The 18,836-nt window shown below is 38.0% G+C and overlaps 1 protein-coding gene across 10 annotated transcripts in view; it reads left to right on the top strand.

Moving 5' to 3' along the window:
- The window catches only part of LOC110832919 (glutamate receptor ionotropic, kainate 2-like), a 149,198-nt gene that overhangs the window by 43,987 nt on the left and 86,375 nt on the right, over positions 1 to 18,836 (top strand). For 9 of the 10 annotated variants that reach the window (XM_087345030.1, XM_087345031.1, XM_087345025.1 and 6 more), the window contains exons 2-3: positions 1,396 to 1,557; positions 18,107 to 18,358. In XM_087345030.1, the coding sequence (XP_087201156.1) occupies positions 1,396 to 1,557; positions 18,107 to 18,358 (414 nt within the window). The remainder of the gene's footprint in view (positions 1 to 1,395; positions 1,558 to 18,106; positions 18,359 to 18,836) is intronic. The other variant, XM_087345024.1, reaches the window with a different exon arrangement.

Genomic DNA, 18,836 nt, shown 5'->3' with positions numbered 1-18,836 from the left:
TGCCCCACATTTTTTTCCTCAGAATATATTTATTTAAGATGGCTGAAATTTAGTGACAATATAAATCAATGTTTCCTTTACACATACTATTTTTCCACATAGTCCCCATCAACTTGTACAGTTTTACGCCAGCGTGGAACAAGTGCATGCATGCCTTGCCGGTACCAGCTCTTGTCCTGTGCACGTAGCCATGTCTTCACTGCTTGAATTACGCTCTCGTCATCTTCAAACCTTGTTCCGCGGATAGCATCTTTGAGTGGCCCAAAGAGATGGAAGTCGGAGGGTGGATGGGGCAGCACCGTCCAACCCAATTTGGTGATTTCTTCCCGGGTGCATTGTCGTGCAGGAGCAAAATTTCTGCTGGATGCTTGTGAGGCTGAACTCGTCAGAAACGCTTCTTGAGGGTTTTCAGGATCCTGATGTACGCGTCTGAATTGATGGTCGCACACATCCACAAGAATGACCCCATCACTGTCCCAAAAGACAGTCATCATGACTTTCCCGGCGGAGGGAGTTGTCTTGAATTTCTTCTTTCTCGGTGATTGAGGATGATGCCACTCCATTGACTGCCTTTTTGTCTCCGGCTCAAAGTGGTGTATCCAGGTTTCGTCACCTGTAATGATCCGGGACAGAAAGACCTCTCCCTCAGCATCAAAACGCTCCAACAATTCAGAAGAAATCGTTTTCCTTTGAATCCTGTGGTCTGCTGTGAGACTTCGTGGAACCCATCTTGCGCACACCTTCGAATATGCAAGAGCCCGGATAATTGCAATTACACTTCCATTGCTGACTGAAAGCTGTTGGGCCAATTGTCGAGTTGTGATGCGCCGATCCTCACGAATAATGGCATCCGCGCGGTTCAACATGTCTGGAGTGATGGCTGTGGCAGGACGCCCAGAGCGCGGCAGATCATGGAGCTCGGTTTCTTCACTTCCTGAAGCTTTAACTCTCTTAGCCCAGCGACCAACAGTGCTCCTATCGACTGCACAGCTTCCATACACAGCACACAAACGTTTATGAATGTTCACCACCGTTTCTTTTTCAGCAAAAAAGAATTCAATTACAGCTCGTTGCTTGTAACGAGAGTCGTTCACAGACGCCATTTTAACAGTTCACTACAGCTCCGCCATCGGTTGGAATCATTTGAAACTCCGTACACGAACGCGAGAAACATCAAATCTCAAGCATGTAAAAGTACACTTTTCTATCTTCATTATTGGCTGAGAAAAAAAATGTGGGGCATTATTTAATGAGCGACCCTCGTAGTTACTGCGGATGAAACCAGGAGAGGCCGTAATTCTGCGACAGTATCATTGATACTGTGGTAGTAAAGAAAGGACTTTCTCTGTTTCTCATGTTGCGCTGAATAATTTGTTCTTCCTGTGTTGTCCTCAGGAGCGATATTCACTGAAGACCAGAGGGACAGTAGCGCTGAGTTGGCCTTCAAGTACGCGGTTTACCGCATAAACAAAGACAAACACATTCTGCCCCGGACCACTCTTGTGTATGATATACAGTACGTGCCACGAGACGATAGCTTCCACGCCTCGAAGAAAGGTAGGACTTCCAATTAAGATTATACTACAATCTGAGACAATTTTGTGTGTTTAAAAGCAGGGCTGTGAAGTCGGAGTCGGAAGCCATTTTAGGTGGAGTCGAAGTCGGTAAAAATGTACTGACTCCGACACCGACCTCGATATAAAATCTTAAGAACAATTTATATACCTTGTGATCAGTTGGCGGCATGACGCTTAGGGGGATTCAGTGACGCGTTAATTCACATTGTGTGGAAACAATGCTTTGGAACTTTAGCACTGGTACCTACTAATCAATCGATTTCTGCAATAACCATTAGACGTATATTTAAAAATAGGTTATAAGTGTAAAAAGTAGGCTGACGATTCACGTGGTGGGGATTAAATCTCATATGGTGCCATTTACCATTTTAGTAGGTTTATCCTTATTAACAAATAACGTAAGCACAGCGTCACAGTTCTGGCGCTTAGCCAGAATTTGACCTTTGATCTGCGAAAATCGCCAGTAATGTGAGTTGTTTGGAGTCAGTGACGTAAGCATGCAATGACTGGGCGACGTCGTCCTTTCGAGGAAATCGTCCTCGATTTTAAGACGCGACCTTGGTTTCATAACAGGTTTCCAGGGAAAAGACGCAATCGATTTTAAGACACACCTTGATATAGTACAAGTTTTCGGGAAAATATGTGTATATTATAAAAGGAATTTTCAATATTGAAACATAGAACCTTTTTTTGTATTAATATTTTCATAAATCTCTTTGTTGCTATCTTTGTGTTGCTGTCCCTTGACTAGTGTTACGGAACATATTTTCCTTCCACTTTAGTATTGCGATATATTTTTCGACATAGATTCTTAGACGCCATCAAATGAAGGACGCGCCTCGATTTAAAAACTTTTAAATCTGAAAAAGTACGCCTTGAAATCGAGGTAATACGATAATTATTCTTACATTTAAACAAACATTACAATTTGCAAAAACAATAAAAAGAAGTCATGGTATGAAATTCTATGAAAATAATTTAGAATCTTTTTTTTTTTTTTGGCTGCATTACCGACGATGATCTGAATCCAGTGTTGTGACACGGTATATAAATATATTAATAGACATATTAAACTTATAGATATAATTATTTAAGTAACATACGTATTTGAATAGTATAAAATGATGTAGAACCACTCGATTTTTATTTGCGTGTTACAAAACACTTTCTGGTATTTCATGATTATTTGATATATGTGTATCACAGTAACGATACACAACATATTCATTGATTTTTATTTTCCATGTATTTATTCAAAAGTATGTCATTTAAATATTTGCGAGTGCTTCTGATTGGATATTTTAAAATTACATTGAAAATCGTTGCTAGATAGCTAATTAAAACAATACGTCGCACATTCTTGTTTGTTAAGAGACATCAGTTTATTTAAAATACAAGTTCAGTTCAGCCGTCGTCATATTAACATATATGTATAACCGTAGCATTTTTATTTTGCAGCTTTGAACTTCGTTTGAAACTGTCTATCATTGTGGATGATGTGTACACAATAAAATTCTTTTAAATGAAGTGCTGATAGATGTGCGAATAATATGTCAGTAATGAGGTATTATCTACACTTTCTAGCTATAGTAGCCGTCACCAATTTTTTTTTTTCAAATCCAGGGAAAGTCTACACATCCCCTTTTTTTACCTAACTCTTCAAGTCAACAGTACAGAGTTGTAGTTTTACTATTCTGCGAGTTCTGAGCTGTCTTCAGTCGTTTGCCCTCCGGTGTTCGTGTTGCAGCATTGTGCGATTTTTCTGTGACTTTGAAGCACGTAATTTGTTGACGGCTACTATAACAGAGTCCTGTTGTTGGAATGGTTAAGTCAAGAACGTTGGGATAAACGTAATATGTATCAAAAACCTGAAATAAATGTAGAATTTTGGTTGGGATGTTCTGGGACACTGTGAATGCCTAGCCTTATGCGGTAAAATAGTTTGTAATATTGATCTTGGATAAGATACTTGAAGAAGTTAGAAGATTTGAGTTGCTCAGTGTAGACACGATTGATGGACCGAGAATATTTTATCACTTTTAGTTGCTGTGAAAACTTCAAGTCTTATAAAATCTTAACCTTAAGCCAGTAACACATTTCGACAATGTGGAAATAAATCGTGTCTTATTTATCTTTGCAGCTAAGGTTGAAAAATACACATCGTACTGACATCTTTCTTTCTTGTATCAGTTGTAGGCTAATACCTTATTACTTCAAGAATATCTTTATCCTTTTTCTTCGGATACAAAGGGATCGCAGACTCCGGGAATTATATTCGTATCTGAAGCGATGGACGGAATTCTGTAGTCAACAGAAAGACAGATATCAGCAGGCGGTATCGGAAAATTCGATCAGCCCAGATTGGACTTGACCTCTTGACGAAATCTTGTGTTTTCCTACTGTCTACAGAGAGACAGGGTATCTTTCACAATTCACGTTAATGTCGGATGATGTTGGTAACCACAGACACTGTTTGCTGTTTCTCTCTTATCTTAGTTCAGAAGTAAAGATTCCGTTTTGTCAAACTATGGAATCAAAACTGTGAGCCAGGAGGTTGTTGATACTCTTGTTTTAGGTTTGATCTACAGGGTGATAAATATCATCAGTTGTGAGAAATATTGAAGAAACATGACATTTCAGAAGGTAGATTTACTCCTATCATACTGATATACACGTTGTCCACCCAATATATATATATATATATACATTCAGTGAATGAAATAAAAATAATTTAATAAATGAGACCTCTAAAATTTCTTGCCAAACAATTCCGCCACTTTTATTTCTAGAACTACCCCGCTGTGTACTACATATTTGAACTGTTTTTATTCCATTCGTAATTTGTCAATGTGATGTCCTTTTAAGGTTATAACCAACAGATATCACATTCTTTTGAAAGTTACTCAAGCAATTGAATTTAACTGTTGTTACGTATCTTGCAAGATAGTGTACAGGGTATACACAAAAGAATGGTGCAACTGTGACTGGCGACTCATTTTTGGACATGTTGGAAAGGTGGTTGTAACCCCAACTGAATACCAATTGTGACTATTACATTCTACGACTGGACGGAGCTCCACCCCATGCTTCTCAATCGTGTTTTTCCACAGCGCTGGATGGGATGAGTTTGATTACCGTGTGGACGTGTGTCGTGTGACCCTTGGGTGCACACATTGAAGGATTGTAATTAATGCATGAGAAACTTGAACAGTTACCGCCGCTGACGGTGTATGTTGTGCCCGTGTAAGGAGAGAAATAATTTTTTTATTAACTTCTGAAACCGCGCCATTCTTTTGTGTATACTCTGTATTTAAGCGGGAATGCCATTTATTAAGTTCCAAATTTAAGGCACTGAGAATTTCTATCACGTAAGTCGTGATTGTTTGCTTTACCAGTGCTGTACAATAGAGAGACTCCATCCGTATGACTAAAAGCTTGATATAAGATTGGACTACGCCCAAAAATACCGCTCGCAGTAGCGATAGACGTTAGCTGAACCAGAAGGAAACATTCTTTATCAACCACAGGCCCAGACAGTATATTGTAACAGAATCAGTGTACGGAAGGAACAAGACATTTCAGCGATTCGTTTGGTGAACTTCTTCATCCAATAAATTGAATCGTCTGTCCTTCAGCCGGACGGGAGTTACAGTTAAAATGTGAAGAAATAAAACGTTTTTATTGTCTACTCAGAACAAAAAATGATATATTCATGTTCTGAGTTCGTAAAATATTGTGATTTTTTTTCTTTTGAATTTTGTGTTCGTGAACTAATCATGAGTACCTGTAAAGTCTCATTATGGAGATGAAAATGTTATCAGTCAAAAGTGTTTCATATAAATGATAAATTGAACGCATGTTGGTAACTAAGTCAAGAAGGATTAAACAAGACGCCATCAGCTGATATTTTAGTTCAGTGCAGATTTTCATGTAAAAACAGAAGTGGAATTGAAGGAGTAAACATTTTAGATTACAGAGACTTGCGACTAAAGTAATGGATGTTTTAACTCATTTCTTCTCCTACAATTACAATCAATATTTGTCACCGTGATAGAAATTCATGGACAAGTTTTCCATACTCAATTGTTTTACGACCGTTTTACAACAAAGCAAAGAAACCTTACTAAATTCTTCATCAAATTTTCGCCACGACATGAATCGTAGGTTATTAGTTGATTTGTCTCAACTTACTTTTGTCTTCGTCTTGTTTTCTTCAGTGAAATAAACCACGCGAAAACGTTCTGGCGTGTAGATTCTAACTAATCCTTTTTGTACAGAACAAGCTACCGCACGCAAGAAACAAAAACAAAAACAAAATATCTTCTTCTTCTTGTTCGTTCATGCATTTGACTCTTCTGTAGAAGTAATGCAAATTGTTGGATCTCAGGGAAAGTACTTTTCCTTATATTTACTTATTCCTCGTTATATTGTGTTCTTTTGAACCGGTGTAAATACATAGTGTCCCAAAAAAGATGTATACACATTCAAAAATCCATTCTTCCCCGCCGTTCGTCAGCTGTGTGGAGACGAGGACATGTGGTATCAAAAGGAGGGGCATCCCCATATTACCATCGTGATGTCAGGATCTCTCTTAACAACTCTTCCCGACCGATAGACAGGACGCAGAGGATCTGTTGAGTGCCCCCAGGATCGCCAGATTTAACCCCACCTGACTCTTTCTTGTGGGTTTGCTTAAAGGACGCGGAGTTCAGTACAAAGCGAACAAGAAATTGAACGGTCTTGCGCAACCGTCCCGTGAGTAAATCTGATAGCCACTTGTCAGTCAATTGTTCACCGCTGTCAACTATGCCACGAAGCTAACACTGGTCATTTTGAACACCTACACTAGATTCGCTAATTGAGTGCCATTGCTGACGTACGTAATGGTTTAGTTTATTATAAATATCTTAATTTCATTCATTGAATGTTTTTATACACCTTTTTAGGACACCGTATTAATAACATTTTTAATACGTCTGTTTTCACACCGGTCTTAATTAACCACATTTTGGGACAGTGTCCTCAAGACAGGCCAGCGTCGCCATATTCTCGACCCAATTAATTATAATTTTCAGTTGAAATTTTTTGTTAAAAGCTTGATAGACAGAGAGATATTATATATATATATATATATATATATATATATATATATATATACACCTACTTTTTTGTTAAGACTCTCAGGAAAATCATTTATTAAGTTGTGGAAATAGAATCTATTATGCAGGAGCTCCATCGCATATGCACACTTGGGGTTTTAGTATGGTGGAAATGATTCGGTAGAGAACTGAAAACGTAGTTTTGTTCACATTTAAATGAAATTAATTTCATTCGTTCGTTCGTTCGTAAAGGAGAAACCATTCATTTCTGAATATGTGCATGTGTGTACACAAATCGCTGTGTAGAAGGTACTTATGTTCAGAAAATGTATAAGCTTATATACGGTTGTAATATTCGTTTTGAGAGAAATGGATCTGTTAACATAATTTCGACCAGTTTTCTGAAGAGTTCGGTTTCAATTAACTCCATATTATGACCATGTATGAGGAATTGAAGAGCTTGTGTACCAAAGACGGATATTATAGAGTAGATTATAATTTAAAAGAGCTTATATAAGCGGAAGAAGTTATCGGAATATTATTAAAATGAGTCTAATAAATCTGTTTTCTTTGTGGAACGGACTAAATTCTTTGACTATTATTTTGAACTTCATGGGGATAATCATTATCTGTGTAAACCTGAAAACAAAAGCGCGGAACACTTGTCTGAAAGAGATGATTAGTATGTTGTGAACTCTGTCCGAATTCAGGAGTTGGAGTTGGAGTTGAAGTTGAAGTTGGCGATGTCCTGTCAGTAACGAGTTAGGGTTGATGTCGCTGTCTGTAATGATCACATCGTGAGGTACGTGACGCGCGTTTAAATTATGCCCGGGGCTGCTTCTGGAAGCGAAGATATATTTGCTGGAGGCTAAATGCCAGAGACGTAATCATGTTATTCAGACAGCTGCATCAAGTTCACGTCTCATTTAACGCTGTAAACAGGTCCTAGCAGACACTCGCGTTGATTTCTGGTCTGCACAGTATTATAACATTTCTGCTTGGCGAACTTACGAGTAAGTCCATCTTATAGTGTGTCTGTCTCCCGCAGTAACGTTTGAACATATCCGCTGATTTTTATGAAACTTGGAAGAAAAATTATGCTACTAGAGCCCCTCCTATCTTTATGATATGTAATTTTTGAACATATTAACTGATGTGATATTTCAGGTGTTTAAGACGGCGATTATGAAGATGGTTTTGTTCTGGGTTCTTGCGTTGTGTACTCTGTTAGAACCTGATGATGGAGACAGCAAACACCTCTGAAATTTCATTAAATTTCTACTGGACTACATGTCGCAACAACCCAGAAGGCAGCCATCTTCATATTCACTGAATTTATGAAATCTGCAACGAGCATCATGCTATTAAAACGCACCCTGCATATGTAATTTTTAATTGTTTACCATTAATGACAACAATACGAAAATTCAATGTCCTGAGACAGGAACTGCACGAGAATACAAGAGTACGTATGATAATGGACAATTGAAAAATATAGTTTTGTTGAGGAAGAAAGCGAAACAACATGGCTGCTACCTTGTACCCGATATCCATAATTAACTATATAACATGGCAGTAACTAATGAGCCATTAATACTGAGTAAGTGGCATACATTTGATGAGATAATTTATCAACATAATTGCAAGTTCTTTATAAAAACATGTTACAGATCTATGTTAACAGACTAAATATATGAAGGTAACGACTTCACTTATTTTGTCAAAATTTCGTGTTAAGAAATGAATAGAAATTATTTGGCACTTTCCCTGTCACCCACGCTCTATTTTAATTTAGTCATTCGTCATTTTGCATCATTTCGTGGCACGTGTAACGACAAAACTCAGGTTGAGGCCTAAGTTTCTCACTGCTGCGATTATGGAGATGGTCGTCTTTTGGATTGTTTTGCGCTGTGTAGCCTCGAAGATGTACGCGAACATTTCACATGTGCTTCCTGCCTCGATCATCAGGGCAGCGAGTAATTGCCCTTATGATGGAGGCAGTACCTCTGAAACGTCGGTAAACTTCTACCAGGCGACACGGCTCAACTTCCAAACAAAGATAAATCTTCAAAGTTTAGGTTATCCATTATTTTTATTTTGTCTATTCCTGTCTGCTAGTGCTTGGTGTGTTTTAGTAAGTACTTATTTCTCTCGGTCGAATTTCTGTCTTCCGGAGTAATCTTCTTAGCAGAGGATTAGCTGTCTGTCTGGTAAACAATGCTCTGTGACTCCATCTATTATCTGAACAATTGGATTAGTGATCAGTCCATATCAACCTCAGGCCTATTGACACAAGGATATTTTGATGTATTGGTTTATGGTGCTTTAATGATCTTGACAGCTGATTAATCACAAAGCTGTCAGATGTTTAAATTTCTTTGTACACTTCTCCTTCTTCCACGTTTCTTTCTTTATAATGACTCAAGAACTGTTTCTGTCTAATTTTATTTCATTCATTCATTCATTATACCCTTTTCGATTCTCCGTGGAGCTTAGGGGCCTCCTTTCGAAGGTTTATTGATCTATTTAGACATTTGGACGAGTTTAATTTAGTTTCCCTCATTTTCTTCAGACGAATCGTGAATAAGTACCTTGGAAAAAGACAATTAACTCTCGCTTCTAAATCCGTAACTTAATATTCACGATTATTCTACTACGTCATTCGACACAATTTAGGTGTCATGAAATAATTAATGATTCAGTGAACCCTAAACAAGAGAAAAACATTTATATAAGAAGTTTTTGCTCTAGATACGAGGCTTTTGGCCGAAGAACCGAGAAAGCTGTGACTTTGGAAATCGACCGGTTAGTAAGTCAAATGATGGCTTTTCTTATGGTACAGTATTTTTGAAATTTTATCAGCAGGCGAAGGCCGGATATGACGATGGTTCATGCAGCAACGCAAAATCTGAATCGACCGGTGATTTTAACGGAAGAAATCAAGCCAATTTTTTGCGGAATTGTATCACGACCTGTTCTCTAGGGATGTTGGATACATGACATCCCATATCCTTATTTTTCCATTCAGAAAGGCACTCATATAGAAGCCACACTTCTTGAATAAGTAACATCGCATACACACACCCCGTCTCTCTGTCGACAAGTTTGTATGCAAATGAGACGCCTTTATGTGGCGACACTGAAGAAGGTGATTATGTTCAGAACCTGAACGAAATGGAATGAATAACGCATCGGAACAACTAATTGGAAATGCTAAAATTTTCTTCTATTATAGATGCATTTAATACCTAATTTAAAATTCTAGTAGATGAACTCTCTAACTTTTTAAAGCGCGTAATTTGACCAAATCGTGAGCCAATTCTGTTCACCTGTCATCCTCACAATCTGCTTCCTTGACGTGCATCTTAATGCTGTATTTGTCCCCAGTCTAAAGATTCTGCTTCGTGTACTGTTGTTATGATGCCAAGTCATTTGGTAGATTTATTTAAAGAAATTTAAAAATCGTAAGCTTATGTTACTCATGCATTATTAATAATATAATTTCGGAGGTAAAGTACGAACGTTACAGCGTGAGATTCTTGTAAACTCTTGGAGGACGAAATCCGATTTTCTTCCCACACTGGGATGTTAAGTGTCTTTGTGGTCGTAAGCCTGTAACATTAAAAATTCTGCAACTTCAGCAATTTCATACGTTTTCCTTCTCTTTTTATTTTTATACGAAGTTCACACACAAGATTCCGGAGTCTCAACTTTAGAAAGTTCGGCGATGTGATTGGAAACTTTACTTTGAAAAGATCTCGGAATTCTGTGGTTCTGTTCGAATGTGGAGTGACTGTAAAAGTTTCAGAAACGAGACTCAGTTAATGTAGAAGCAAATTCAGAAAATATTTACTCTGCATGTTTTAGACGAAGTGGATAAAATTGAACTAATCATGAAGTAGTTCTGACTGTGACCGTTTCTCTCTGCATTATTTATCTCTGAAATTAGTGAAACGGATTTAGATTGACTCTATAGGCTGAATTTTATGTTGGCATGTTTCGGTCGAACATAACCTATACTTTGAATGCAACTCTAAATCACTTTTAATAATATTCCTCAAAATCGACTCTTTACAAATAATTTGCAGCTTAGGCTATTTGATTATTATTTATTTTATTTAATATAAGAAATAACATTCGTAACATTATGCATTCTGGTACCTGTCATGAACTAATTACATTCCAGTGCATCCTCCGTCGTAATGTTTAATCCACATCCATTTGCACAAGAAGTAAAATCATAGACTCTAATAATTTGAAAGAAAGAGACCACTTGAAAGACCTATAAATAAATGGATTTATAATATCAAAGTATATATTAAACAGCGATGGTGTGGACTATCGAAATTTTGTATACGGCGGGGACCAATGGCAGGCTCTTGTGAACAGAAAATTAACCCTTGGGTTCCTTAGAATGCGGAGACTTTTCAGTACTCATTCAGCGACTGTCAGCTTCCCAAGATGAGCTCTGCGCCGTAAAATAAGGTTGTTGTTGGCCTGTAGAGCTGTCATAATGAACCATTGGCACGCGTACCACAAGTTGAAAGAGAATACAAATTGCTGAGTAGGCCAAATTGATTTTAGACTATCTAGATTAGTAACAAAATATTAATTTGCGCTTATGTACAATTTGGATATGTGCTATTGATGATTAAATTTATCGTCGAATTTTAAAGGTCTCTGACGATGGTGCTTTATGCTATGTTGAATTGTACTTTTAATTTAGATGATGGACAAAATTTAGAATAGAACAACACTATTAGATGTGTGTTCGTGTATGCGGAATTGCACAAGTACATAACGAAGATTTCTGTCTTCTGGGTTGTTGCGCCGTGTAGTATGGTAGATGTTTACCAACGTTTCAGAGGTCATACTGCCTCCGTCATCAGGGTAATGAAGGCAGTATGACCTCTGAAACGTTGGTGGAAATCTACCAGACTACACAGCGCAACAACCCAGAAGACAGAAATCTTCATACTCTGATGATGGAGGCAGTATGATCCCTGAAACGTTGGTAAATATCTACCATACTACACGGCGCAACAACCCATAAGACGGAAATCTTCATACTCTGATGATGGAGGCAGTATGATCCCTGAAACGTTGGTAAATATCTACCAGACTACACAGCGCAACAACCCAGAAGACGGAAATCTTCATACTCTGATGATGGAGTCAGTATGATCCCTGAAACGTTGGTAAATATCTACCATACTACACGGCGCAACAACCCAGAAGACGGAAATCTTCATACTCACCGCTTTGAAAACCTCAAATCTTACAAGTACATAACGGCTTGAAGAAAAAGCACCCAACAAGCACGTGGCTTGCTACAGACTGAAGTAAGGAGCGGCCTCGTCTCTCAATTTGTTTGCGATTGTCGCAAATCTTCCTGCGCGTGGTTTTTCCATCATTCCAATCAGACGAGTTCAAGTCAACTGGTTGTTATCTTCCGAATTCTACAAGAAAGTGCTGCTGTGATTGTTTGTTCATTTCAGAGTTCTGTAAATGCGTTCTAAGGAAAAAAAAGTCCAAATGTGAGCGAAGTGGAGGCAGAGAATTTCAAGTTGTGTGGAAGTAAGAATAGACATCTCGCAGAAATGGATGGGGTACGCTGTCTTCTGAGTGGTTTGTAGAACTATGTTAAGCGGCATTATGAGACGAAACATTGAAGTAGTAGTCATTATTTTACTTGTTTTCCCGTTTATCTGGATGAAAGGGCAGAAGCCACATCTTCAACTGAGCTAACGGGTAATGAGAGTTTAATCTCTGGAAGGTAACAATATCCATTAAGAACTCTTCATAACTCTGTGATATTGTTAACAGGTCTTTTTAGGCACGCGAAACTAAATTGGAATATTTTCTTCTTATGTTGTGGTACGCGGTCTTGAAAAGATACCGTCTCTCCTCTAAATATATGATATTTATGGTAAGTGCTATGGACATTCAGCACGTATTCAAAAAATTATTACGATGACAGACAGACTGGCATAATGACGTCATAAGCCTGATATTCTCATAAATAGGTCTCATGTACTGATGTATTATTATAAAATTTCTTCAGTCCGTCCAGTAAAATGATTAGACAGATCCTGAAAATAAGGCACTGTGTTTTCCTTCAAAATTCTCACTCGATATTCGATAAAATAAGTATTTGAAAAGCGTCGTTGAATGAATTAACAAAATATAATGTGGAATCAGTCAGTTAATGATATTCAGATCTCTGTTTGCAATTGATAAATTGTGCCTCATAACTCCATCTTGCGCAAGAGTTTTTTTTCCTAAGCTAAAGACCTTGACATGTTCAGGCTGCGATCTGTTGCCGTCGGTGGAATGATGATCCCATCCGGAAATTTGTCCTTTGTGAAAAGCCCATGGTTGGCTCGTCAGTTTCTGGCTAAGAATTTAGCCGGAGGAAGCTAGTAAATGTTTACATCGTACATAGGTTCTGGAGGGGAGCAGGAGTAAAGGGAAAGACTGCATATTCAGTAGTGTATAGCTATATAGCATACTTCACGAGTCAACAAGGCAAGAGTTTCAGAAGTCGCTACCAGCACTGCTTGGTCAAAGGGACATATGCGTGTACTAGACCAGAGGAAAGAAATCGTTTTTATAGAACGTAATGAAATGTTTTGCGCATGCGTGTCAAAGCTGCGTTACGGATCACGGCACAAAGTTTCAATAGCATAGCTTCCGCGGAAATACCATTACCACCGAACAGTAATGAAAGTCCTGACGCCGAAAGAAAGCGTGAATTTAAGCCAAGAATTTGCTGGGGTAAGAATTTATAATGCCTAATATAGGTATGTTTGTGTATTTTGTGAATTTTGTGACAAAGAAATAACAACTCTTTCCTCTGTAGAATATGAGGTTTTTACGGCGGTAAGTCTGAAGGTGACTGTCTTCTGAATTGTTGAGCCGTGTAATCTGGTAGACGTTTACCGACGTTTCAGAGCAAAACCCAGAAGGCAGCCATCTTCACCCTTTTCCTTATTCCAATATGGAGTCCTTTCCGGATCATTAATTTCCTAATTTAAAATAATTTTGAGGAGAAATTACAATCACATCGGACCATACAGAAAAACGCTGTGTTTTTAGTAGAATGAAATGGAAGACTTGATATGTGGTTTTATGATACTAGTAGGATTGTTAGTAAATTTTATCTTTGTCTGTACTTGTTCCCTTGAGTCACCATTCTCCATTCGAACTTCTTTTGTTTGGGAAGAGTCGTGTGGTTTGCCCTCAATAATGGAATGGTTATGCAACTTCAGTACAAGTTTTCAGACTCTGGGTGTCTGAGACCCCGTGGGCGATGAACTTACACCAGACGCAAAACTTTACTTGTGGAAGGTGTTGGTTGTCGCATCGTCGAATCGCTGTATCAGCTTAGGGGACAGAAGATAGCAGGCGCCTTTCCTTGTGTCGAAGTTCCGAAACTGTGTGACGTCACACCAAATTTAATTATAATTCGTGACGTAACCCGTTATTTAACTGATGATGAAGTCAAATTTGAATAGAGTTCTTAAAAACGGTTCATCGTACGAAAATAACTGCGCGTGACATGAAATGTGGACAACTTTATTTTATTTCGGACTTCTGTTGTTATGGTATTTACTGACGTAAATTATATATATATATATATAATTAATTTGTATTTTAAATAGCTAAACGTCAAGTGTGAAAATATTCGAATTAACAAAGAACGCATTTGGAGAACATATATGCACTTGATGAAGTGGTCATAATATAGCACAATAAAGAAGAATACTGGGCACTGATTTGTCCTTCGCAGCAATGATCATGTTTTGTGTCATAATGTTTAAAGCAGATATTTCGCATGTAAAGAAATTTTATTAAACTTGGAAGTAAGAAGTCTCCCTGGAATTTGCATAAGAAACTTCATAACTGCCATAAATTACCATAAATCTCCAATAAATTTATTTTGGAAGTTTTTATGATTCCAATAGAAGAAGATTTCAAGCATTCCTTCCAATAACGTATAAATCACTAAGCTCGGTGGTTTCAGCTGACAGAGTTTAGGGCTACGATTCGTGACATATTTTATGAACACGAGTTTGTAAAAGAGAAATCGACATTATTTCTGTTTAAATGAACCCTTTCAGTGTTGAAACAGAGTCCACATTTATTGCCTTGTCTCAAGAGGCCTATGTTCATTTATCAGCATCATTTAACTAATCATTGACTGTCATATGATATTCTATGTTTTGCTCTTTATTCAATTAAAAAAAGAACGTCCATTCATAAGAATCTATCTGACATGTCTTTGAAACTTAAAATTCATGGGCCTCACATCGTGTTTTCAACCGTGAACTGATTCAGGCAGCTTAAAACATCAAAGAGAACCGCGAATTTGACGTGCTGTCTGTCACGTAATTATTCATGAAGCTATACGTCCTCTCCCCCCCCCCCCATACGTCTGCACGTTGTGGAAGTGTGTTGTGCGTAGTTAAGCCCCAAGGACAACATTACATGTATATCTTAGTCTATAGGTGTTAAAGTGAGAGAAAGGGAAATTAAATATTCTGAACAGAGTTATAGCAATTATTTTCTGCATTTCATCTGATTTTAATTCGATTTATCATTAGCAAAGTCGAAAGTCTACTTAAACTTAGTCATTTGCAAGCCCGTGCGTCTGTTCCAAGCACTATGGTTAACCTTTGTAGTGGTTGTAACTCAGAAATCCTCTATTTTTTAACAAAGTCTTCTAAATGTGGAGCCACGTAGGTCCTGTGACCCTAAAGACTGCCAACCCTGACACCTCCTACCACTTTGTCCCTTGGGTGCTCCTCACATTGACCGCTGTATTTTATATTCTCCACATGAAGCCGTAGAGAGTCGAGACTTCCAGCGTCCTAGCAGGGATGAACAGTTTACGATCAACTAGATAGCTGTACTTCTAAGTCGTTGCGCCGTGTGATCTGGTAGTCAGGACGATCGCCGGCCTCACCCTGATGACGGAGGCAACAAGCACCCTTGAAATATGGCGCTACAACTCAGAAGACACGTCTTCATTCTCACCGCCATGAGAACCAGAAATCTCATTTTAAGATTAGTTTCGGGGTGGAAATGTAAACTCCAGTGGAGTACACATGGTTTTCAAACACGTTATTTGATATTTTACTACATATGTCATTGATCTTGTTATTAATTTAAGTCTTCCGTGATTTTACCAGAGTGGAGTCCCAACACCAATGAAATGAAACACACTGAAGAACGGTCAGACGTGACATCCTCTTTGAGCGTTCATTTTATTCATATGTAAAGAAAACTTAAATAGTATAGTGGAACTAAAATCGATTTGATTTCGTGCCTAAGGAACACGCTTCGAAGGCGTATTGGGAGAGTGGGGGTAGAGCTTCGTGTATTCTGGTAGCCTAAAGGCTCATCACTGCTTCCATAGAATTCCGTAACTGAACCGTGTTGAGACCCTCATCGGCTAAGTTCACAACTTTATTTAAACCTATTTTCCAGACGTATTTAATATTATACCCCAATCCACGCCCTCGTGTACCAGATAACAGCTTTTTAAGTGTTATTCTGACCACCTGTCAATCGATATTAATAATATCCAACATTCATGTTTAATTAATTACTTACAATTGATTTAACGACATTTTTCAGTAGCCGAGACTCTGTAGCTTCGAATGAAAGGATTATAATGAATATAGAATAGGAGATGTGGAAGGAAGCGGTCGTGGCCTAATTTAAGGCAATATCCCGTATTTTGCCTGGACGCACTGAGGAATACCACGAAAAATCTCAGCATAGCAGGACTCCAGGGCGAGATTTAAAACCGGGATCTCCAGAGTACTAACCATGGTTTGGTTTCGAGCCCGAAGTCCTGTTTCCCTAGTTGAGGTGTTTTCATGTTCTCATGCAGTAGGGCGATGCCAGAATATAGCCATGAAATCGGCCCCAACTTCTTCCCCCCTCCTGTTCCATTTCACTCAGCAATTTGTTTTGAAGTTGCGTTGTGTTGATGTAGCACTGTTGAATAAAGTATGAAGCAATCATTCGCCTGGCGTCGAAATTAAGTATGCACGGGATTTACGTTCGCACCTCCAGCACGAGTATTCATGACATGCCGTTGTAAAGTCTGTCGCAGACCGAGACGATGCAGTCCGTTTTGCTACCCCTGCTGGAGGTTTCTCGGGATTCACCCCCACCCTTACACAGCGTCACCCAGACATCAGCGCCTTGTATATGATGTGTGGTTCAGGTACCCCAGGCGACTGCCACAACGTCATTTCATAAGACGACTCCTGCAAAGAACGGGAAATTAGAGGTTTTCTGGGAAAACAAAAGACGATGTGTATTTTTTGTCTATATGTCTGTCTCGTATGGCACATTTTGAATCATTCAGCAAATCTTTACATGTCATTGGAAGTTACTACACGCCGTACTTTTAAAATCCCTAATGTCAGCAATAACGACATTACAGTAGTACGAAATTATGTCGTGGGATATAAAATAGTGTATTAAAATCCTGTGTGGCGATACATTTTAAAATGTATGCTTTTAGTTAAACCCATTTTTTTAAAACAGTTTGTTACTGAATTTACTCGACAATAATAATAATAATATTTTATAACATATTGTTACTGTCGTAATTTCTTTAATTTCCAAATTTTAAAATACTTTCGAGACAAACGCCGAACAGGCTACATGTTTTATAAACTCTTGACAATACATTTCTGGCGTTTGTTATTTGCATACAGTAGCCTGTTACAGGTAATTTGATTATGGACATGGATGTTGGCAACGCAGCAGGACCGAAATTTGCATAGCTCATTGGTCCCGATGGGAGAATGCAGCCTCAGTTTTCAATTGAATATAACAAACTTTTAGCAGACTATTCGAAAAACCTTGTCAGCTGCTGAATCGGTTAAAAATATAACGGTGGTAGTAATAATTCTTTTAACTGTTTGAAAAACAGTACTAAATAAACTTATCACATTCTTGAAATCTGAATGTTCATACATAACCCATTTAAGGACTTCATTTGATTCTCAGTAGGAGTATAGATTATTTTACTAATCGTCCTCATCTGATTGCTATTCGTAACGCAGGTTTAGCGCAGTAACGAATTTTAAACCGTGATTTAAATTAACTTTCCCTTTTTAAAATAATAATAATATATAAGTATTATTATTACTTATCATGATTGTAATCGCGAAAATTATCATCTTAATTCAACCTCTCCGTCAAATAAAATAATGAATAAACCTTTTATTATTTTTTTAAATAAAGAACTGGTTTGAATTATCCTTAGCCATGTGAGTTTATAATGCTAGTGCTATATGACGCCACTTACTGTATTCCTTGCTCACTAAAGAGCACTAAATCTTCATGCTGTCGCGTCCTTCAGTGTTGTGAAGCAAACTGTATCATTGTCTTCCTTGTCTACAGCGTGCCAACTAGTGCATTTCGGTGTTCAAGCCGTTTTTGGACCATCTGACCCTCTACTAGGAGCGCACATACACTCGATATGCGACGCTCTTGACATACCACACCTGGAGGCGCGACTTGACCTGGATTCAGACTATAAGGAGTTCTCCATTAACCTATACCCTGCTCAACCACTGCTGAATTCTGCTTTCCAAGATGTCATGGCCTTCCTCAATTGGACCAAAGTTGCCATTGTTTACGAGGAAGATTACGGTGAGTACTATCTTCTTTGTAAAATTTTTAATTAATTTCAACATGTCAGTTCAAATTTACTTGGCCCAAGCCAAAATTTTTAACATTTTTTCTTAATGAAACCTTGACTGCCGTGTTTAGAATTTTGATACTTCTTTACATTTAAAATTAAAGTTCCACAAAGACGTCGATAAATCAGGTTACTTAATGTCTTCCTTGTTGACGCTCAATACGAAAAAGGCTAAGAACGTCTTTAATAGGGCATTATAGATTTATCGTGTATTCACTTTCTATTACAAGAATTGGGTATTTTATATTTTCGTTCATTCCGTTTCAGTATATTGAAAATAAATGTATTTTCTTGTAGTAGTGCCCAGTGTGAATCTGATACCCTTTTTATACTAAACTTCTATGCTAACCACTGAACAAATACGTGATTTAGATTAATATGTGGAGGAACCCTGAACTGCCCCAAGTTGCTTTTTTTTATATCTCACAG

This window comes from Zootermopsis nevadensis, unplaced genomic scaffold (assembly GCF_977971745.1).
Source record: "Zootermopsis nevadensis isolate Lab colony 2312 unplaced genomic scaffold, Znev_1.0 Znev_ptg000008l, whole genome shotgun sequence".
Classification (NCBI taxonomy): Eukaryota; Metazoa; Arthropoda; class Insecta; order Blattodea; family Termopsidae; genus Zootermopsis; species Zootermopsis nevadensis.
This window is presented reverse-complemented; position numbering and strand designations above follow the sequence as displayed.